Source organism: Microcaecilia unicolor, chromosome 2 (assembly GCF_901765095.1).
Source record: "Microcaecilia unicolor chromosome 2, aMicUni1.1, whole genome shotgun sequence".
Lineage (NCBI taxonomy): Eukaryota > Metazoa > Chordata > Amphibia > Gymnophiona > Siphonopidae > Microcaecilia > Microcaecilia unicolor.
Genome location: NC_044032.1, coordinates 644,333,334 through 644,356,755, shown reverse-complemented (window position 1 = coordinate 644,356,755; position 23,422 = coordinate 644,333,334). Strand labels below are relative to the sequence as shown.

The 23,422-nt window shown below is 49.1% G+C and overlaps 1 protein-coding gene across 7 annotated transcripts in view; it reads left to right on the top strand.

The window, feature by feature from the left end:
• The window catches only part of LARP1B (La ribonucleoprotein domain family member 1B), a 603,652-nt gene that overhangs the window by 171,724 nt on the left and 408,506 nt on the right, over positions 1-23,422 (top strand). For all 7 annotated transcript variants that reach the window (XR_003940744.1, XR_003940743.1, XM_030191742.1 and 4 more), the window contains one exon: positions 3,051-3,188. Coding sequence is in view for 5 of the 7 variants with exons in the window: in XM_030191742.1 (XP_030047602.1) it covers positions 3,051-3,188 (138 nt within the window). In the remaining 2 variants the exon portion in view is untranslated. The remainder of the gene's footprint in view (positions 1-3,050; positions 3,189-23,422) is intronic.

Here is a 23,422-nt window from a genome sequence, read left to right as displayed (position 1 = left end):
AGTTTTTCCTTGCTGAGCTAGTTCCACTTTGGAAAGCAAAATACCACATATCAAGCTCACATAAGAGTGTTTTAAAAACCCTGATTTTGTAACTCTCTGGCTGGCAATCTTTAGAGCTGTATCCATGATAGTCTTAAAATAAGTACTTTTGCACATGAAGTCTGCAGATGAATGAATAATAGTTAACAAAATCAAGGAAGTCAAGGCTATTTGTGCACAGATCAATAAAACTGATTGGGGGGAAACTGAAACATAGAGGGGACAGAGGCTGAATGGAAGATGTGGGGACTGGAGAGAGAGGGCAGAGAAGGAAAGCAGACACTGGATGGAAGGGAAGAGAAGGAGAGCTGATGCTGGATGGAAGGGGGAGACACTGGAGAAAGAATTAAGAGAAAACAGAAGAAAGCAGAAACCAGAGACTGGACCCAACACGATTGCAAAAAATTAAAAAAACAGACAACAAAGGTAGAAAAATGAATTTTATTTTCTGTTTATTGATAGCAACTTTAAAGAACTGAATCAAATTGAAAAATAGATTAATATTAAAAGAGTGAATCAAATCAAAATTTTTTTTGCCAAATCGGACAGCACTAGTGCAGACTCTCATTGCTGCATGTGTCTGACCTAGAACCAGCAGTTCAGGAGAGATTAGTGAATGTACATTACCAAGGAGACGATCTTTTTAAGGACAAGATGGAGGAGGTCGCTAACCTCCTGGAGGAGTGGCCTAGTGGTTAGAGCACCGGTCTTGCAATCCAGAGGTGGCTGGCCCACTGCTGCTCCTTGTGATCTTGGGCAAGTCACTTAACCCTCCATTACCTCAGGTACAAACTTAGATTGTGAGCCCTCCTGGGTCAGTGAAACATCCAGAGTACCTGAATGTAACTCACCTTGAGCTGCTACTGAAAAAGGTGTGAGCAAAATCTAAATAAATAAAAATAAATAACCTCATCAAGAAAAACAGACACCATCCAGTTCTCAGCATCCTTCTCAACTAGGAGATTTTCAAGTGGGCCTAGGTGACGAACCTACTACTCTCAGTGGTGTACGTGTCTGCTGCCTGCTCTCGTTCTTGTCAGTCCCACCCTCAGAAGCCTCAACTGACTCCCCAGTCAAAGCAAGGGATGGGATTTTGACTGGCTCCAGGAGAGCATAGCCACAGTCCAAGCAACTTTCCTGGATGTCCTTCTGGTAGGAAGGAGACTAGGTTTTCTCCATCAAAAATGCCTCGTATCCTCTGACCGGTGTGTTCTTCAAATATTCTGTCTCGGTTATACACTTCATTGGCGTCAGAAACTACCAAATTGCCCACCAAGAACATCATTAATTAGCTCTCTGTACAAGCAGGTACTTGTTTAGGAAACTGGCCTTTTACAGGCTGATGCGGTCAAACCTGTGCCACCACAGTGTCTTTCCCTATCACAGCTCAGGTCTGCCAATTCTGGCACAGGTATCTCTACCAAATCTTCCTCGGTGAAGACTGAAGCAAAGAATTCATTTAATCTGTCTGCTACGGCTTTGGTTTTTTTTTTGTTTTGTTACATTTGTACCCCGCGCTTTCCCACTCATGGCAGGCTCAATGCGGCTTACATGGGGCAATGGAGGATTAAGTGACTTGCCCAGAGTCACAAGGAGCTGCCTGTGCCTGAAGTAGGAATCGAACTCAGTTCCTCAGTTCCCCAGGACCAAAGTCCACCACCCTAACCACTAGGCCACTCCTCTACTTTGTCTTCCCTGATCGCCCTTTTTATCCCTCGGTCATCTAGTGGTCATCCAACCGATTGTTTTGCCGGCTTCTTGCTTTTAATATACCTAAAAAAATTTTTACAATGTGTTTTTGCTTCCAACGTAATCTTTTTTTTTTTCAAAGTCCCTCTTTGCCTTCCTTATCAGCACTTTGCATTTGAATGCTGTTTCTTATTATTTTCAGTCAGTTCCTTCTTCCATTTTCTGAAGGATTTTCTTTTAGCTCTAATAGCTTCCTTCATCTCACTTTTTAACCATGCCGGCTGTCATTTGGTCTTCCTCCCTCCTTTTTTAATAAATGGAATATATTTGGCCTGGGCTACCAGGATGATATTTTTGAATAGCATCCTCGCCTGATGTAAATTTTTCACCCTCGCAGCCGCTCCTCTAAGTTTTTTTTTTCACCGTTCTTCTCATTTTATCATAGTCTCCTTTTTGAAAGTTAAACACTAACAGATTGGATTTCCTGTTTATACTTCAAAGCTAATATCAAATCTGATCTTATTATGATCACTGTTATCAAGCGGCCCCATCACCATTACCTTCCGCACCAGATCATGCGCTCCACTAAGGACTAGGTCTAGAATTTTTCCTCCTCTTGTTGGCTCTTGTACCAACTGCTCCATAAAGCAGTCCTTGATTTCGTCAAGGAATTTTACCTCCCTAGCATGCCCCGATGTTACATTTATCCAGTCAATATCGGGGTAATTGAAATCACCCATTATTATCGTGTTGCCCAGTTTGTTTGCGTCCCTAATTTCCTTTAACATTTCTGCATCCATCTGTTCATCCTGGCCAAGCGGATGGTAGTACACTCCTATCACTGTCCTTTAGCCCCTTTGCACATGGAATTTCAATCCATAGTGATTCCAAGATGTGTTTTGTCTCCTGCAGAATTTTCAATCTGTTTGATTCAAGGCCCTCCTTAACATACAACGCTACCCCTCCACCAATTTGATCCACCCTATCACTATGATATAATTTTTACCCCGGTTTGCCAGTGTCCCACTGGTTATCCTCCTTCCACCAGGTCTCAGAGATGCCTATTATATCTAATTTTTCATTTAGTGCAATATATTCTAACTCTCCCATCTTATTTCTTAGGCTTCTGGCATTCGCATATAGACATTTCAAACTATGTTTCTTGTTCCTATTTACATCATGCTCAGTACTTGACTGTATAAGAATATGTGTTCAGATAGGTTTATGTCCAGAAAGTTGTTTTGTAGGTGTTTGTTAGTCATTTAAAGACATGCAAAGAACAAGATGTTTTATATCCTCCTTAATTGTGGTTCTCTAATAAGGCTGGAGACGTGAGAAGAGGGATGATCTTGATGAGGTGTCCAGTGTGAGAAGCGAGGGTGGCAACATCCGAGGAAGCTTCCGAGGTCGAGGAAGAGGGAGAGGAAGAGGTCGAGGGCGTGGAAGAGAGAACTCGCGAAGTAAGTTGAAAATCCATAGGAAATAGAAATACAATTTTGTAGGTAGGGAACTAAGTACCTGTTTTTCTGCAGGTCAATAAAAAGTCAATATTTTGTTACTACGTGCAAATCACAAACTATATGTTAAGGTTGATGATTACTTTTTATCCTTGTGATTTTTAACATACTTAGGGCCCTGTTTACTAAGCCGTGCTATAGGTGCGCTAGTATTTTTAGCGTGCGCTAACGCTAGAGACACCCATAGGAATATATGGGCGTCTCTAGTGTCTAGTGCTGCTAAAAATGCTAGTGCACCTTAGTAAACAGGGCCCATAATCCTAAAATATATTACATAAAATAAGCATTACAGCAAAAACTAAATACAGTAAACAATGAACAATGAGCTTTAATAAAGATAAAATTAAAACCATCAGCTGTAAAAGTTATATCCTAATATCTTAAAAATCTGAAGAAAACGCTTACTGAAAAAAATGTGCTTTTTAACTATTTCCACAAGGAAAGGAAAGATGATGCTAAAGATAATTGTTAAAGCAAGGTGTTCCATATACTGGGGCCTTCGACAATAATAAAAAAAAAAAAGCTGTTCAATATTCATCTTCTAATACGGTGAAAAAAACCCCCATCATGTTCTAGCAGATCAGTATAATTTTAAAGAACTAGCAGACAGAGTGGGCCATCATGTAACACTAGAATTTTAAAATGAATTTTCCATAAAATAGGAAGCCAATTTAGATTCTTCAAAGTTAAAGTAATATGTGCAAAATGAGAAATTTTAGTAATCAGTCATCCAGTTGCATTTTGAGCAACTTGTAAAGCACCCAACGATTGCTTTTGAGAGTCCAAGAAATAAATCATTACAATAATCAAACAATGGAGTAACATAAGACTGCACGACAGTATGAAAACTCACATGACCTTAAAAAGAATTCTTAAGGTGATATAGAGGAGCATTTTTGATACAACATCTATGTCCAACTTTGGACGTTTTGATAAAAATGTCCAAAATTCAAGTGAGGAATATAGCCATTTTCAAAACAGAAAAATGTCTATTTGCTAGATGATGTTGTGCTCTTGGATCTTTTTGAAATAAAAAATATCCAAGTGAAAAACGCACAAAATCAACCATTAGGATGTAGGAGGAGCCAGCATTCTTAGAAGACTGGCCACACAGGCATCCCAGGAGAGCAGTGGGACATATCTCACCGTTGCCCCCTTATCTTGTTTGCTGAGACCCCTAAAATCCAACCAAAACTCACTATCCCCAAGTGTACACCACTACAATAGCCCTTATGGGTGAAGGGGGCACCTATATGTGGGTACAGTGGGTTTCTGGTGAGTTTTGGAGGGTTCACAGTTTCCATCACAATTGTAACAGGTAGGGAGTGGTATGGGCCTGGGTCCACCTGTCTGCAGTGCACTGCATCTGCTACTAGACTACTCCATGGACTTGCATGCTGCTCTAATGGACCTGAGGCTAACATCTGAGGCTGGCAAGTAATGTTTTTAATCACGTTTTTTGGGGGTGGGAGGGGGTTAGTGACCACTAGGATAGTAGTAAGGGGAGGTTATCCCTGATTCCCTCCAGTGGTCATCTGGTCATTTAGGGCACTTTTTTGTGGCTTGAAACAGGTCTAGAACAAAACATCCAACTTATTGCCCTGGATGTTTTTGTGTTGTTTCATTATGGCAGAAAAACGTCCAAGTGTTAGGAATGCCGAGATTCCACCCGTGACATGCCCCCATGTGCTTTGAATGCACTTCTGATGGTCTTCATAGAAAACTGTCTAAAAATTGGTTTTGAAAATACCAATTGGGACAGTTTTGTGAGAAAAACGTCCAAATACAGATTCATGATACTTTAGAGTTTTTAATTTAAAAAAAAAAAACATTCTGAATAGCATTCTGAAGAGGTACAATCCAGAATGGCTTCCAAATAATGCATTTCTCTGGAAATAGAAATGTCAGTTCCCTCAAACACAAACATAGTAGGAAAATATGACACATTTCAATCAGAGAGGAAGAGCAGTTGTGCCTTGGCAAAATTTAAGCAAAATCTATTTGCGGATAGACCAAAAAAGTAATAGCTTCAATATAGTCCCACCAGCTTCATCTTTTTGTTGACATAATTGTGGCGAGCGGGGTACCATAGGCCACATCTGGTAGTCTTGTTGAAAAGTGCAAGTGTTCTGGAAGGCGGTATGCAGTTACTTACAATTTTGGCTGAGTGTTACTATTCCCTGGGATCTGGGAATTTACTTGTAAAAAAAATTGGTGCCTGATCTTCCTAAAGCTAAACAATTTTTAGCTCATCATTGTGTTAATGTAGCTAAGCTAACTATAGCAGTGTAGGGAAAAGGTTGCTTCTCCTCCCCCAGTTTCCAAATGGTTAAACAATTGCATTATGTTTATGAAATGAACGTCTAACTGTAGAGCACATGAAGACTTTACCTAAATGGGAGAAGATATGGAGCTGCCTTTTAGAAAAGTGTCTTTAATGATTATTCTGGTAGTGTGGTAATGTTGAAATGTTCACACTCTCATTGGATCAATTTAGATATTTTTATGGGTTTAAGGTTTTTGTGTTTGTGTGTGTGGGTTTTTTTTTTAGGGGGTTGTAATGATGAGGGGATAAGGGTGGTTTTAGGGAATGGGTGGATAACTTTGATACAGTTAAAAATCTTGGAAGGTAATGAGATTTCTCCGAGGACAAGCAGGCTGCTTGTTCTCACTGATGGGTGACGTCCACGGCAGCCCCTCCAATCGGAATCTTCACTAGCAAAGTCCTTTGCTAGCCCGCGCGCACCGCGCATGCGCGGCCGTCTTCCCGCCCGAAACCGGCTCGAGCCGGCCAGTCTTCTTTTGTCCGCACTCGGTACGGTCGTATTTTTCGCCGTGTCGAGCCCCGGAGAGTCGACCTCGCGCGTCCATATTGTTGAACGTGTTTTTTTCTTCATAAAAGCTTTCCTTGTACTCGGGAAGTGCTCCGGAACCCCTCCACCGGGTTTCGTTTCAATCCTCCCCGTATTTCCAGCTTTTGGCCCCGATAAGTTTTCTTTCGTCGTCGGGGTAGGCCTCTTTTCGGCCTCGGTCGAGATTTTCTCCCTCTAAAGTTTTGGTGCTCTTTTTCCGTCATTTCGGACTTTGATTTCGCCGGCGTGATTTTTCCGCCCATGACATCGAAGCCTTCCAGCGGCTTCAAAAAGTGCACCCAGTGCGCCCGGGTTATCTCGCTCACTGATCGACACTCGTCGTGTCTTCAGTGTCTGGGGGCCGAGCACCGCCCTCAGAACTGTAGTCTGTGTTCCCTGCTTCAAAGGCGGACTCAGGTAGCGAGACTAGCCCAGTGGAACGTTTTGTTCTCGGGCTCTTCGTCGGCATCGGCACCGGGATCTTCGAGTGCATCGACGTCGTCAGCGTCCAGACCATCTTCCTCGGCCGCCCTTGCATCGAGTGCATCGAGGCATCGGGCCTCTGCATCGGCGCCGAGACATCGGATAGCTGCATCGACGTCGGTGGTACCGGGACCTCGTCTGCTGATGTCGTCGGACGGTGGTGCATCGTCAGGCCGGGAGCTCAGTCTTACAGCTTCCAGCACAAGAGGGTACTTGCAGAGGAACTCTCCGCCCTTCTCAGCGCCAATGCGGTCGAGCCCGTGCCATCCGGGCAAGAAGGGCTGGGATTCTATTCCAGGTACTTCCTTGTGGAAAAGAAAACAGGGGGGATGCGTCCCATCCTAGACCTAAGGGCCCTGAACAAATATCTCATAAAAGAAAAGTTCAGGATGCTTTCCCTGGGCACCCTTCTCCCCATGATTCAGCAAAACGATTGGCTATGCTCTCTGGACTTGAAGGATGCCTACACACATATCCCGATACTGCCAGCTCACAGACAGTATCTGCGATTTCAGTTGGGCACACGCCACTTCCAGTACTGTGTGCTACCCTTTGGGCTCGCCTCTGCGCCCAGGGTGTTCACAAAGTGCCTAGCTGTGGTAGCAGCGGCACTTCGCAGGCTGGGAGTACACGTGTTCCCATATCTCGACGATTGGCTGGTAAAGAACACGTCCGAGGCAGGAGCCCTGCAGTCCATGCAGATGACTATTCGCCTTCTGGAGCTACTGGGGTTTGTGATAAATTACCCAAAGTCCCATCTTCTTCCAGTGCAGAACCTCGAATTCATAGGAGCCCTGCTGGATTCTCGGACGGCTCGCGCCTATCTCCCAGAGACGAGAGCCAACAACTTGTTGTCCCTCGTCTCCCGGGTGCGGGCGTCCCAGCAGATCACAGCTCGGCAGATGTTGAGATTGCTGGGCCATATGGCCTCCACAGTTCACGTGACTCCCATGGCCCGCCTTCACATGAGATCTGCTCAATGGACCCTAGCCTCCCAGTGGTATCAGGCCGCTGGAGGTCTAGAGGACGTGATCCACCTGTCCACGAGTTTTCTCGAATCCCTGTATTGGTGGACGATTTGGACCAATTTGACTCTGGGACGTCCCTTCCAAATTCCTCAGCCACAAAAAGTGCTGACCACGGATGCGTCTCTCCTGGGATGGGGAGCTCATGTCGATGGGCTTCACACCCAAGGAAGCTGGTCCCTCCAAGAACGCGATCTACAGATCAATCTTCTGGAGTTACGAGCGATCTGGAACGCTCTGAAGGCTTTCAGAGATCGGCTGTCCCACCAAATTATTCAAATTCAGACAGACAACCAGGTTGCCATGTACTATGTAAACAAGCAGGGGGGCACCGGATCTCGCCCCCTGTGTCAGGAAGCCGTCAGCATGTGGACCTGGGCTCGCCGGTACGGCATGGTGCTCCAAGCCACATATCTGGCAGGCGTAAACAACAGTCTGGCCGACAGATTGAGCAGGATTATGCAACCTCACGAGTGGTCGCTCAGCTCCCGAGTGGTGCGCCAGATCTTCCAAGCGTGGGGCACCCCCTTGGTGGATCTCTTCGCATCTCGAGCAAACCACAAAGTCCCTCAGTTCTGTTCCAGGCTTCAGGCCACCGGCAGACTGGCGTCGGATGCCTTCCTCCTCGATTGGGGGGAGGGCCTGCTGTATGCTTATCCTCCCATTCCTCTGGTGGGGAAGACTTTGTTGAAACTCAAGCAAGACCGAGGCACCATGATCCTGATTGCTCCTTTTTGGCCGCGTCAGATCTGGTTCCCTCTTCTTCTGGAGTTATCCTCCGAAGAACCGTGGAGATTGGAGTGTTTTCCGACCCTCATCACGCAGGACGAAGGGGCTCTTCTGCATCCCAACCTCCGGTCCCTGGCTCTCATGGCCTGGATGTTGAGGGCGTAGATTTTGCCTCTTTGGGTCTGCCAGAGGGTGTCTCCCGTATCTTGCTTGCTTCCAGGAAAGACTCCACTAAGAGAAGTTACTTCTTTCATTGGAGGAGGTTTGCCGTCTGGTGTGACAGCAAGGCCCTAGATCCTCGCTCTTGTCCTACACAGACCCTGCTTGAATACCTTCTGCACTTGTCTGAGTCTGGTCTTAAGACCAACTCCGTAAGGGTTCATCTTAGTGCAATCAGTGCATACCATTACCAAGTGGAAGGTAAGCCGATCTCAGGACAGCCTTTAGTTGTTCGCTTCATGAGAGGTTTGCTTTTGTCAAAGCCCCCTGTCAAGCCTCCTACAGTGTCATGGGATCTCAATGTCGTTCTCACCCAGCTGATGAAACCTCCTTTTGAGCCACTGAATTCCTGCCATCTGAAGTACTTGACCTGGAAGGTCATTTTCTTGGTGGCAGTTACTTCAGCTCGTAGAGTCAGTGAGCTTCAGGCCCTGGTAGCCCAGGCCCCTTACACCAAATTTCATCATAACAGAGTAGTCCTCCGCACTCACCCTAAGTTCCTGCCAAAGGTCGTGTCGGAGTTCCATCTGAACCAGTCAATTGTCTTGCCAACATTCTTTCCCCGTCCTCATTCCTGCCCTGCTGAACGTCAGCTGCACACATTGGACTGCAAGAGAGCATTGGCCTTCTACCTGGAGCGGACACAGCCCCACAGACAGTCCGCCCAATTGTTTGTTTCTTTTGATCCCAATAGGAGGGGAGTGGCTGTAGGGAAACGCACCATTTCCAATTGGCTAGCAGATTGCATTTCCTTCACTTACGCCCAGGCGGGGCTGGCTCTTGAGGGTCATGTCACGGCTCATAATGTTAGAGCCATGGCTGCGTCGGTAGCCCACTTGAAGTCAGCCTCCATTGAAGAAATTTGCAAAGCTGCGACGTGGGCTTCTGTCCACACATTCACATCCCATTACTGCCTGCAGCAGGATACCCGACGCGACAGTCGGTTCGGGCAGTCAGTTCTTCAGAACCTGTTTGGGCTTTAGGATCCAACTCCACCCCCCGAGGGCCCTGTTTGTTCTGTTCCAGGCTACACTCTCAGTTAGTTGGTAAATTTTTTAGGTCAATTTCTGTTATGTCCTCGCCGTTGCGAGGCCCAATTGACCATGGTTGTTGTTTTGAGTGAGCCTGGGGGCTAGGGATACCCCATCAGTGAGAACAAGCAGCCTGCTTGTCCTCGGAGAAAGCGAATGCTACATACCTGTAGAAGGTATTCTCCGAGGACAGCAGGCTGATTGTTCTCACAAACCCGTCCCGCCTCCCCTTTGGAGTTGTGTCTTCCCTTAAGAGTTTGTCTTGCTACATACTGGACTGGCCGGCTCGAGCCGGTTTCGGGCGGGAAGACGGCCGCGCATGCGGTGCCGGGCCGCGAGGGCTAGCAAAGGACTTTGCTAGTGAAGATTCCGATTGGAGGGGCTGCCGTGGACGTCACCCATCAGTGAGAACAATCAGCCTGCTGTCCTCGGAGAATACCTTCTACAGGTATGTAGCATTCGCTTTCTCCGAGGACAAACAGGCTGCTTGTTCTCCCATGTGGGTCGGCATGCATGGCGGCCCAGGAACGGCAAATTCTTGCAGAGCAAAAATAAAAAAGTTTTGCCAGAGCCTGTCACATGAGTGTTCCCGCTCAGTTTTTTCTTGTCTGCGGTGAGGTGAAGAGGTTTTTCCCTGTTCTATTTGTTGGCCCAGGAAAAGAGAGTCTTTTGACGATTCGTTTATTATTATTTATTATTATTATTATTTATTGCATTTGTATCCCACATTTTTCCACCTCTTTGCAGGCTCAATGTGGCTTACAATGCATCATGAAAGGTGGACATACATTAGAAATAAACATTTTGTGTTATAGAAGGATCTTGGGCAATATGATAAGGATAAAACAAGATAATAGTACATCAAGCAGAATATTATAAGACAGTTCTGAGTATATGTGAAGGAGTTGTGTATATTCACATTGGTTGGTCTTTGTGGTATGCCTTGTTAAAGAGATGGGTTTTCAGTAGTTTGAGAAAATTCGTTAGTTCGCAAATTGTTTTTAGGTTGCGCGGCAATGCGTTCCATAACTGTGTGCTCCTGTAGGTAAAGGTTGATGCGTGCATTAGTTTGTATTTCAGACCTTTGCAGTTATGGAAGTGCAAGTTGGGGAATGTGCGAGATGATCTTTTGGCATTTCTGGGTGGTAGTTCTGTCAGGTCTGACATGTAGGCTGGTGCATCTCCGTGAATGATTTTGTGGACTAGGGAGCATATTTTGAACATAATGCGTTCTTTCAGTGGGAGCCAATGTAATTTTTCTTGTAGAGGTTTAGCACTTTCATATTTTTTTTTACCAAATATGAGTCTAGCTGCTGTGTTCTGGGCTGTCTGAAGTTTCTTGATTATTTGCTCTTTACAGCTGGCGTAGAGTGCGTTGCAGTAGTCTAAATTAATGAGCACCATTGATTGTACTAGATTACAGAAAACATTCCTTGGGAAGAAAGGTCTTACTCTTTTTAGTTTCCACATTGAGTGGAACATCTTCTTTGTTGTGTTTTTCGCGTGGCTCTCGAGTGTTAGGTGTCGATCGATGGTACCTCCAAGAATTTTTAGGGTGTCCGAAATCGGGAGGTTCAGATTCGGTGTGTTGATAGTGGTGAATTTGTTCTCGTTATGTTGAGAGGTGAGTATTAGGCATTGGGATTTTTCTGCATTAAGTTTCAGCCGAAATGCATCCGCCCATGAATGCATGATATGGAGACTTTGGTTAATGTCATGAGAAATTTCCTTTAGCTCTTGTTTAAAGGGGATGTAGATCGTTACATCGTCTGCGTATATGTATGGGTTGAGGTTTTGGTTTGATAGTGATTTGGCCAAGGGTATCATCATTAAGTTGAATAAAGTGGTGAGAGGGGGGATCCCTGTGGGACTCCGCATTCAGGTATCCATGTGACTGAAGTCGTCAAGTTGGATGTCACTTGGTATGATCGTGTGGTTAGGAATCCCTTGAACCAATTGAGAGCGTTACCTCCTATTCCAAAGTACTCAAGGATGTGTAGTAGTATTCCATGATCAACCATGTCGAAAGCGCTTGACATGTCAAATTGTAGAAGTAGTATATTCTTTCCATTTGCAATCATTTGTTTGAACTTGGTCATGAGGGTAACTAGTACTGTTTCAGTACTGTGGTTTGACCGAAATCCTGACTGTGAGTCATGGAGTATTGAGAATTTATTTAAGTAATTTGTGAGTTGTTTGGTCACCAACCCTTCCGTTAGCTTGGTTATTAGGGGAATGGATGCTACTGGCCTATAGTTGGTTAGTTCACTAGCGTTTTTCTTTGCGTCTTTGGGTATGGGGGTGAGTAGAATGTTTCCTTTCTCCTTCGGGAAGAGACCATTTTGTAACATGTAATTCAAGTGTTTTGTTATGTCTGTTATAAATTGTTGGGGAGCAGATGTCATGAGGTTGTTTGGACATATGTCTAGTTTGCAATGAGATTTGGCAAATCTTTTGAGCGTTTGGGAGATGATATCTTCTGATACTGTTTCGAAGTTGGTCCGGGTTCTGTCTGCTGGGTAGATGCCAGGGATTGGGTAGACAATCAAGGAGTTCAGCGTAGTCGATGGTACTGGTAGGTATCTTAAGTCGTAGTTGTATGACTTCTTGTCTTTTATCGTTATTCGTTCTTTAAAAAAAAAAAACCCGGTATTTTGTCTTAGTTTTGGCCACTTTCTAAGTTTTCTTTCTTTTCAACGCGGCAGGGTTTTCCCCCTTTTGTGCCTTTACCTTTTTGGCACGATCGCATCGTTTAATTTTGCCGAAGCCATTTTTCCTTACATGTCATCGAAGACACCCAGTGGCTTCAAACGTTGTACTCAGTGCAACTGGACCATCTCGGGTACCAATAACCACACTTGGTGTATCCAGTGCCTTGGGCCCAACCATAGCCCAGCCGCTTGCAGTCTGTGTCTTCGCATGACGAAACGGACCCAAGCGTCTCGAGAAGCCCAACGAGAGAAGCTTTTTGGGGCTTGGTCTAGTCCTTCGATGCCGACATCGACATTGGTACCGAGGTCGGTGGCATCGATATTGAGGAATGCATCAACATCGGGAGCAACGGTAATGGCTGTGGAACGACCAACTCGTGTTGGGAGCAGTGAGGCATCGAGTGGGTCTCCACCTATCTCAAGGCCTCCTGTTATGCAGGTCCCCCAGGACCGACCCTCGTCGGACCCGGCCCTGAGGAGACGTGAGGATTCCACGTCTTCCTCATCGGTACTGAGGAGTCTCGATGACGGGTGTCAAGCGAAGGCGAAGAAGCACCGTCGTCATTCTCCTTTGACACATGGTGCCAGGAGCTCCGGTGCATTGAGGGATTCGGTACCTGAGAAGCGTCGGCACTGAGAGGATCGCTCTTCCTCTATTCAGGAGGTGCCGATGCGTCGGTCTAGCAGTCCAGTACCTGCCCCCGAGCCTCGACAGATTCTAACACTGGCTCCTTTACCGACCCCGCAGCTTGTCCGACGGCAGCTCTCGACATGCGCATCAGGACCCTGCTTCCAGAACTTCTGGAAGGGTTGCTGTGCCAGTCTGCTTCGGTGTCGGGGGTGCTTGTGCCTTCCGTACCGTCTGCTGCAGCGGCATCTGGCCCTTCGCCTGTGGTGAGGTCCCCGACCTTGGTGCCGCCTGTGGCATCGGTGTCAGTTGCCACCCAGGTCGACTCTCCTTCGACGTTGGTGGAGAAAGCTTCACCAGAGTCCAGGTGGGCGTCGACTTCTCGCCACCGCCATCGAGGACGTCATTCCTTGGCGTCGAGGCAGGCTCAGTTTCGGACTGCTTTGAAGGATGTCTTGAAGATGAGTGTTCGTAGGAGGAAGAGGAGGATCCCAGGTACTTTTCTTCTGACGAGTCCTATGGGATTCCTTCTGTTCCTTCCCCTCCACTGGAAAGGAGATTTTCTCCACCGGAGAGTCTATCCTTCACCTCCTTTGTCTGGGAAATGACTGCAGCTATTCCCTTCCCTATGAAGGTTGAGGTTGAACCCAGGGCTGAGATGCTCGAGGTCCTGGATTATCCTTCTCCGCCTAGAGAGGCTGCAATGGCTCCTTTGCATAATACACTGAAGGAAGTCCTTATGCGAAACTGGTTGTTCCCTCTGTCTAATCCCGTGATCCCAAAAAAGACTGAATCCCAATATTGGATCCACGGGGAGCTTGGATTGATGAGGTCTGAGCTACCTCACAATTCCATGGTGGTGGACTCCGCTCTCAAAAGAGCCAAGAATACTAGGGACTATGCCTCGGCGCCCCCAGGCAGAGAATCTAGAACCTTGGACTCTTGGGAGGAAGGCGTATCAGGCCGCTATGCTCGCTGCCAAAATCCAAACATACCAGCTCTTCACGAGCATCCACTTGCGGAACTCGGTGAGGCAACGTCTAGCTTGGTTGATGCACTCCCTCCGGAGCAGGACGAGCCTTTTTGCCAGGTGGTCAGGCAGCAGAAGGCATATCGAAAATTCCTGGCCAGGGGTATGTTCTACACTTTTGATGTAGCATCCAGGATCGCTGCCCAAGGTATAGTGATGCGCAGACACTCATGGCTGCGTGTCTCTGACCTGGATCATTCTGTCCAGCAGCGGATGGCGGATGTTCCTTGTCTGGGGGATAACCTTTTTGGTGAGAAAGTAGAGGATCTAGTTGACCAGCTCAAGAAGCACAATGATGCTATGGATTCTCTCTCCCGGCGGGCATCTTCTGCTACTACCTCCTCATCTAGGAGGTTTTTTTGGAGGGAAGAGGAGTGCTCCCTATTCCTGTGCTAGGCATAGGTACACGCCTGCTTCTCAGCAGCCTGTCCAGGCTCAGTCCCAGCACACTCATTCTCATCAACAGCGTGCACCTAAGGCCTCTGCAGCTCCCCAGCAAAAGCAAGGGACAGGCTTTTGACTGGCTTCAGTTCAGCATAACCTCAGTAAAAGTGTCCATGCTGGATGACTTGCTGGTTGGAGGGAGGTTGATATTTTTTTCACCAAAGGTGGCCTCTTATAACCTCCGACTGATGGGTTCTTCAAATAGTCTGGTCAGGATACACCCTCAGTCTGGAATCCAAACCTCCAAATTGTCCACCGGGAGCACATTCTTACAGTTCCCAGCACAAACAGGTACTTGCAGAGGAACTCTCCGCCCTTCTGAAGGCCCAAGTGGTCAAACCCGTTCCACCAGGGGAAGAAGGGCTGGGATTCTATTCCAGGTACTTCCTTGTGCAAAAGAAAACAGGGGGGATGAGTCCCATCCTAGACCTAAGGGCCCTGAACCAATTTCTTGCCGAGAAAAGTTCAGGATGGTTTCCCTAGGCACCTTTCTTCCCATGATTCACGAAAATGATTGGCTATGTATGCTCTCTGGACTTAAAGGATGCTTACACACACATCTCGATACTTCCAGCTCACAGAAAGTAACTTCGATTTTGGCTGGGAACACAGCACTTTCAATACCGTGTGCTTCCTTTTGGCCTGGCGTCTGCGCCCAGAGTGTTTACCAAATGCCTAGCTGTAGTCGCAGCGTCGCTACGCAGACTGGGTGTGCATGTGTTTCCTTATCTCGATGATTGGCTGGTGAAGAGCACCTCGAAGGAGGGTGCTCTGGAGTTCATGTGAATGACTATTCGGGTGCTAGAACTACTGGGGTTCGTCATAAATTATCCCAAGTCCCATCTCACCCCAGTTCAAACATTGGAATTCATTGGAGCCCTGTTGAACACTCAGACAGCTCGAGCTTATCTTCCCGAGACAAGGGCAGACAACCTTCTTTCCCTGGTGTCCATGGTTCGAGCGTCTCACCAGGTCACGGCTCGGCAGATGTTGAGACTTCTGGGGCATATTGCCTCCACAGTTCATGTCACACCCATGGTACCTCTACATATGAGATCAGCTCAGTGGTTTCAAGCTGCAGGGGATCTAGAGGATGTAATCCAACTGTCCACCGGTTTTCGGAATTCTCTTCACTGGTGGATGATTCGATCCAATTTGACCATGGGACGACCATTCCAAATTCCTCAGGCACGAAAAGTGCTGACGACGGATGCATCTCTCCTGGGGTGGGGAGCTCATATAGATGTGCTCCACACTCAGGGAGCCTGGTCTTTTCAGGAAAAGGTCTGCAGATCAACCTCCTGGAATTAAGAGCGATCTGGAACACTCTAAAGGCTTTCAGAGATTGGCTGTCCAACCAAGTAATCTTAATTCAGACAGACAATCAGGTTGCCATGTACTACACCAACAAGCAGGGGGGCACTGGATCTCACCCTCTGTGTCAGGAAGCTGTTCAGATGTGGCTTTGTGCTCAACAACAGACTGGCTGACAGGTTGGGCAGAATAATGCAACCTCACGAGTGGCCACTGAACCTGGGTGTATTCCACAAGATCTTCCGAGCGTGGGGCACCCCCTCGGTGGATCTTTTTGCCACTCAGATCAATTACAAGGTCCCTCAGTTCTGTTCCAGACTTCAAGCCCACGACAGGCTAGCGTCAGATGCCTTTCTCCTACCTTGGGGGACAGGCCTTCTGTATGTGTATCCTCCCATACTTCTAATAGGGAAGACTTTGCTGAAACTCAAGCAAGACCGTGGAACCATGATCCTGATTGCACCCTTCTGGCCGCGTCAGATCTGGTTCCCTCTTCTTCTGGAGATGCCCTTCGAAGAACCGTGGAGATTGGAGTGTTTTCCAACTCTCATCACTCAGAACGAGGGGTCGCTTCTACATTCCAACCTCCAGTCTTTGGCTCTCATGGCCTGGATGTTGAATTTTTGCTACATTTGTACCCCGTGCTATCCCACTCATGGCAGGCTCTATGCGGCGGGCAATGGAGGGTTAAGTGACTTGCCCAGAGTCACAAGGAGCTGCCTGTGCTGGGAATTGAACTCAGTTCCCCAGGACCAAAGTCCACCACCCTAACCACTAGGCCACTCCTCCACTCCGAGCTTAGAATTCGCCTCTTTGGGTCTTTCGGAGGGTGTCTCCCGAGTCTTGCTTGCTTCCAGAAAAGATTCCACGAAGAAGTGTTACTTTTTCATGCGGAGGAAGTTTGCCGTCTGGTGTGACAGCAAGGCCCTAGATCCTCTTTCTTGTCCTATATGGACCCTGCTTGAATACCTTCTACATTTGTCAGAGTCTGGTCTCAAGACCAACTCCGTAAGAGTTCACTTCAGTGCGATTAGTGCTTATCATCGCCGTGTAGAGGGTAAGCCTATCTCTGGACAGACTTTAGTTGTTCGCTTTATGAGAGGTTTGCTTTTGTCAAAGCCCCCTGTCAAACCTGCACCAGTGTCATGGGATCTCAATGTCGTTCTCATCCAGCTGATGAAAGCTCCTTTTGAGCCACTGAATTTCTGCCATCTGTAGTACTTGACCTGGAAGGTCAGTGAGCTTCAGGCCTTGGTAGTGCATGCACCTTATATCAAGTTCCATCACAAAAGAGTAGTCCTCTTCACGCACCCTAAGTTCCTGCCAAAGGTAGTGTTGGAGTTCCATCTGAACCAGTCAATTGTCTTGCCAACATTCTTTCCCCGTCCTCATACCTGCCCTGGCAAAAGCAGTTTGCATACCTTGGACTGCAAGCGAGCACTGGCCTTTTACGTGGAGCGGACAAAGCCCTTCAGACAGTCTGCCCAGTTGTTTGTTTCTTTTGATCCCAACAGGAGGGGAGTCGCCATTGGAAAACGCACAATCTCCAATTGGCTAGCAGATTGCATTTCCTTCACTTACGCCCAAGTTGGGCTGACTCTGCAGGGCCATGTCACGGCTCACGATGTTAGAGCCATGGCTACGTCAGTGGCTCACTTAAAGTTAGCCTCCCTTGAGGAGATTTGCAAGGCTGCAACGTGGTCTTCAGTCCACACATTCACATCTCACTACTGCCTTCAGCAGGATATCCGACGCAACAGTCGGTTTGGACAGTTGGTGCTGCAGAATCTGTTCAGGGTTTAGAATCCAACTCCACCCCCCTAGACCCATTTTTGTTCTGTCCCAGGCTGCACTCTGTTAGTTGTTTATGGTTTCAGGCCAATCTGTGTTATGTCCTCGCTGTTGCGAGGCCCAATTGTTCATTGTTTTGAGTGAGCCTGGTTGCTAGGGATACCCCACATGTGAGAACAAGCAGCCTGCTTGTCCTCGGAGAAAGTGAAGATACATACCTGTAGCAGGTATTCTCTGAGGACAGCAGGCTGATTGTTCTCAGAAACCCGTCCACCTCCCCTTTGGAGTTGTTTGTTTATTATTTGCTTTTTGATTAAACTGAGCGGGAATGCTCACGTGACGGGCGAGATGTTGTCCGCGCATGCGCGGTGCGCGCACCAGAAGGCTCTGGCAAAAAAAAAAATTTATTTTTGCTCTGCAAGAATTTGCCATTCCTGGGCCGCTGTGGACCGACTCACATGTGAGAACAATCAGCCTGTTGTCCTTGGAGAATACCTGCTACAGGTATGTATCTTCGCTTTTCCTGTAAGTTATTTTTTGTGCCTTTCATGGGTTTCGGGCTTGCTCTTGTATGTCTGCACGGTTGCAATTTTGTTAGAGAATGACATTGCTTGCTTAGGAGGCTACTCCTCCACTCCTGGTGGTTAGTGTAGCGGACTTTGATCCTGGGGAACTGGGTTCAATTCCCACTGAGCAAGTCACTTAACCCTCCATTGTCCCAGGTACAAAATAAGTACCCATATATAGTATATAAACCACAGAAAGGTGGTATATCAAATCCCATTCACTCCCCCCCCTTCCCCTTATTGATCACTATTGTTTGTGGTTTTTGGCATACAGGTCAATAAAGACTTCCATAAATAATTTAAAAAAAGTAATAGACTCAATAGGAGTTTCCATATCATCATGCTGATCAATCCATAGACTGGTGGGTTGTGTCCATCTACCAGCAGGTGGAGATAGAGAGCAATCCTTTTGCCTCCCTATATGTGGTCATGTGCTGCCGATGTTCTCTATCTCAGCAGGTGGTGGTCACACACAGCAGCAGCTCTGGCTAGGTCTCCAAGCCTAATCTTTAGGTTTTGTTGAGTACCTGGGGTTGAGGGCTCTTCTTGAGCAAGTGCAAACCTGGTGGCGCCAGGTCCCTCCTTTTCTCCCCCCTCCCGCTGGCTCCGTTCAAAAAAAAAAAAAAAAAAAAAAAAATTTGGACGTCCTTAAGGGCGTTTATTTCGACGTTTATTTAAACGTTTATTGCAGCTACTCACTGGGACACCAGGTCGTTACAGCTCGGAGCGAGAAGCAGGTAATTTTTACCTTTTTATAGTGGGCAGGGGGTTCCCCGATTGATCTCCACGTGGCCTATGGCGTCGGAGGGCGAGGGCGCGAAGAATCGCTCCCCGGACTGCGTGTGCGCTTCTAGCGGGGATGCGGGGGTTTTAAAGTCTGATTCGCCCTTGTTGGGTGTCAGTTTGGAGGCCGGTCAGTGTCCCGGGTCTTCCTCCGGCGCGGCGGTTTTTCCCGCCATAAACGCCCATCCCCCGCTGCTCGCCTCCGCCATCTTGGCCGGCCACTCTGCTCGGACGGCTTCTTCTTGGGCCGCCCTTGGGCGACGGCAAAAAAGCGGCTAAAGTTAAGCGCCGTTCTTCCCACGTGGCTCCTTCGTGGAGTGTCGCGCCGGACGCCATCTTGGATGCGCAGCATGTTGCTCCCCCGCTCTTGCGAGCGCCGGTAGAGGGTGCGTCTAGGGCTGTGGCCAGGCTGCTGAAATACACAGTCTGGGGGGTTTCTCCCCCGAGTTTATTTTGCTGCTGCATCAGGCCTTCCTTATGCAAAACGCTGCCCCTTCTCCCTTGTCCGATAACGGAGTTGAGGCCCCCGGAAGTAAACGCCCTCGGGTGGATTCCCAGGCCTTAGAGGACGCTGTTTCCTCTGATGTAGATGAGGGCAGCGTATCTGAGTTCTCCCCAAAGGTCCTTTGGGGATTCCTTGGAGGAGATGGATTCCCGCTCGGATGGAGCGGATGACCCCTCTGCAGCGCGGATCTTTCGCTCAGAGGATTTGCCCAACCTGTTACTGCAGGCCATGAGCATTTTGAAGATTTCCTCGCCAGAGGACGTCTCTCCCTCAGCCCCTGTTGGTTCTGCCATTATGCTGGGGACGAAGCGCCCGCCTAGAACCTTCCACGTGCATGATGCCATGCACACCTTAATTTCGGCTCAATGGGATGTCCCAGAAGCGAGCCTCAAAGTGGCTAGGGCTATGTCCCGCCTCTATCCTTTGCCTGAAAGTGAACGTGAGGCCTTTATTTGGCCTACTGTGGATTCTTTAATCACTGCGGTGACTAAGAAAACGGCGTTGCCGGTGGAAGGTGGCACGGCCCTAAAGGACGCCCAAGACAGAAGATTGCAAGCGGCTTTAAGGTCGTCCTTCGAGGCGGCTGCCTTAAGTTTGCAGGCCTCAGTTTGCGGCTCCTATGTGGCCAGGGCGTGCCTGACGATGGTGCAGCGGGCTTCCCCCTTGGATCCTTCCTTGAGGGCTGACTGGCCGGCCCTGGAATCGGGCTTGGCTTATTTGGCAGACTTACTGTATGATGTCTTGAGAGCCTCGGCTAAAGGTATGGCTCAGACAGTCTCTGCGCGGCGCTGGCTTTGGCTGAAACATTGGTCTGCGGACCACGCCTCTAAGTCCCGCCTGGCTAAGTTGCCTTTTAAAGGCAAGCTGCTCTTTGGGGTCGAGCTGGACAAAATCGTGACCGATCTCGGCACGTCTAAGGGCAAGAGGTTACCAGAGGTCAGGGCTCGGGCCAGTGCTCGCCCCGGTATCTCCAGAGGACGGTTTCAGGAAGCCTGTCGGTACCGCCCGGGCAAGTCGGGCTTCTCTGCCCCCTTTTCCTTCAAAAGGAACTTCTCCCCCAAGCAGCATTCCTTTCGCAGAGACCGCCGTCCCGGAGGTACGCCCTCCGGTCCTCCCCCAGGGTCTCGTACCCAATGACGGGGCCCTGGTCCATGGCCCAGTGCAGATTGGAGGACGCCTGTCCTCGTTTCTGGGCGAGTGGACCAGGGTAACTTCAGACGCTTGGGTTCTGGAAGTCATCAGAGACGGCTACAAGTTAGAGTTCTGCCGACCCTTAAGAGACGGGTTTGTACTCTCTCCCTGCAAGTCTCCGGTCAAAGCTGTGGCAGTGCAGCAGACCTTGGACAACCTGATACGCCTGGGTGCGGTCGTTCCGGTGCCAGAAAATCAGATTGGCAAGGGACGTTACTCCATTTACTTTGTGGTACCAAAGAAAGGAGGTTCTGTCCGGCCTATCCTCGACCTCAAAGGGGTCAATCGGGTCTTGAAAGTGCGGCACTTTCGCATGGAGACGCTCCGCTCTGTTATAGCGGCAGTGAAGGCAGGGGAGTTCTTGGCTTCCTTGGACATCAAGGAAGCGTACCTGCATATTCCCATCTGGCCTCCTCATCAACGCTTTCTGCGTTTTGCAGTCCTGGGCCGACACTTCCAGTTTAGAGCCCTCCCTTTCGGGTTGGCTACTGCTCCGCGGACCTTCTCCAAAGTAATGGTGGTCATCGCGGCCTTCCTGCAAAAGGAAGGAGTACAAGTCCATCCTTATCTGGACGACTGGTTGATCCGAGCCCCCTCTTATGCAGAGTGCGGCAAAGCTGTGGACCGGGTGGTTGCTCTTTTGAGCTCCCTGGGGTGGATCATCAACTGGGAGAAGAGCCAGCTGCGCCCGACTCAGTCCCTGGAGTATCTGGGAGTTCGATTCGACACCCAAGTGGGCAGAGTGTTCCTGCCAGACAATCGGATTGTCAAACTTCAGGCTCAGGTGGACCAGTTCCTAGTAGCCTCTCCTCTTCGGGCTTGGGACTATGTGCAGCTGTTGGGCTCTATGACGGCCACGATGGAAGTAGTGCCCTGGGCCAGGGCTCATATGAGACCACTACAACACTCTCTGCTGCAGCGCTGGACTCCGATGTCGGAGGATTATGCTGTGCGCCTTCCCTTGGACCCAGCAGTGCGCAAGGCGCTGAGCTGGTGGCAGCAGACAGACAAGTTGTCTGCAGGAATGCCTCTGGTGACCCCGGAGTGGATTGTCGTCACGACGGATGCCTCTTTGTCGGGCTGGGGAGCCCACTGCTTGGGAAGGACAGCGCAGGGGCTCTGGTCTCCTGCAGAGGCAAAGTGGTCTATCAACCTCCTGGAACTCAGAGCCATTCGGTTGGCGCTTTTGGAGTTCATCCCGGTACTGGCGTTGAAGCCAGTACGGGTCCTGTCGGACAATGCCACGGCTGTGGCCTATGTCAACCGCCAGGGAGGTACCAAGAGCGCCCCTCTAGCCAAGGAGGCCATGAATCTATGCCAGTGGGCGGAAGTGAAACCTGGAACAGCTGTCAGCGGCCCACATTGCCGGAGTCATGAATGTCAAGGCGGACTTTCTCAGTCGCCATACCTTGGATCCCGGAGAGTGGCAGCTATCTGCTCAGGCGTTCTTGGACATCACGAAGCGCTGGGGCCAGCCGAGCCTAGATCTGATGGCGTCATCGGCCAATTGCCAAGTGCCGCGCTTTTTCAGCAGAGGACGGGACCCTCGATCCCTGGGAGTAGATGCTCTTCTCCAACAGTGGCCGACACAGGAGCTTCTCTATGTGTTCCCGCCCTGGCCCATGTTGGGTAGGGTGCTAGACCGGGTGGCAAAGCGTCCGGGCCGGATAATCCTGGTGGGTCCGGACTGGCCCAGACGTCCCTGGTATGCGGACTTGATCAGGCTCTCAGTGGACGATCCTCTGCGGCTGCCAGTGGAGCAGGGCCTGTTGCATCAGGGTCCCGTGGTGATGGAGGATCCCTCCCCCTTTGGTCTTACGGCCTGGCTATTGAGCGGCAGCGTCTGAGAAAGAAGGGCTTCTCAGACAAGGTCATCGCCACTATGCTGAGAGCGAGGAAGCGCTCTACTTCTACTGCTTACGCCAGGGTTTGGCGTACCTTTGCAGCGTGTTGTGAAGCAGGCTCACTTTCTCCCTTCACTGCTCCAATTTCTTCAGTGTTGGCGTTCCTGCAAGAAGGTCTGGAGAAAGGCCTGTCGCTCAGTTCCCTTAAAGTCCAGGTAGCGGCTGTGGCTTGCTTCAGGGGCCGCCTGAAGGGTGCTTCCCTGGCTTCGCAGCCAGATGTGGTGCGCTTTCTCAAGGGAGTTAATCACCTGCGCCCTCCTCTGCACTCAGTGGTGCCTGCGTGGAATCTCAACCTGGTGCTAAGAGCCTTGCAGAAGCCGCCTTTTGAACCCTTGTCAAGGGCATCTCTGAAAGACCTGACGTTGAAAGCAGTCTTTTTGGTGGCTATCACTTCAGCCAGAAGAGTTTCCGAGCTCCAGGCACTCTCATGTCGAGAGCCCTTTCTGCAGTTCACGGAGGCAGGAGTGTCTATTCGCACAGTGCCTTCCTTCCTGCCCCAGATTGTTTCTCGCTTCCATGTGAATCAGCAGCTCTGTCTCCCTTCCTTTCGTAGGGAGGACTACCCAGAGGAATACTCTGCTCTCAAATATCTGGATGTGAGACGAGTCATCATCAGATACTTGGAAGTGACCAATGATTTCCGGAAGTCGGATCATCTGTTTGTCCTGTTTGCAGGTCCTCGTAAGGGTCTGCAGGCTGCTAAGCCTACAGTGGCAAGATGGGTCAAGGAAGCCATTGCAGCAGCTTATGTGGCCGCGGGGAAGGTGCCGCCTATCCAGCTGAAGGCTCACTCCACTAGAGCTCAGGCGGCCTCGATGGCAGAGGCCGGGTCCGTCTCCTTGGAAGAGATTTGCAAGGCGGCAACTTGGGCATCGGCCCATACCTTCTCCAGGCATTACCGCTTGACTGTGGCTGCTCGGGCGGAGGCCCGGTTTGGAGTTTCAATGTTGCGGTCAGGGATTTTTATGTCC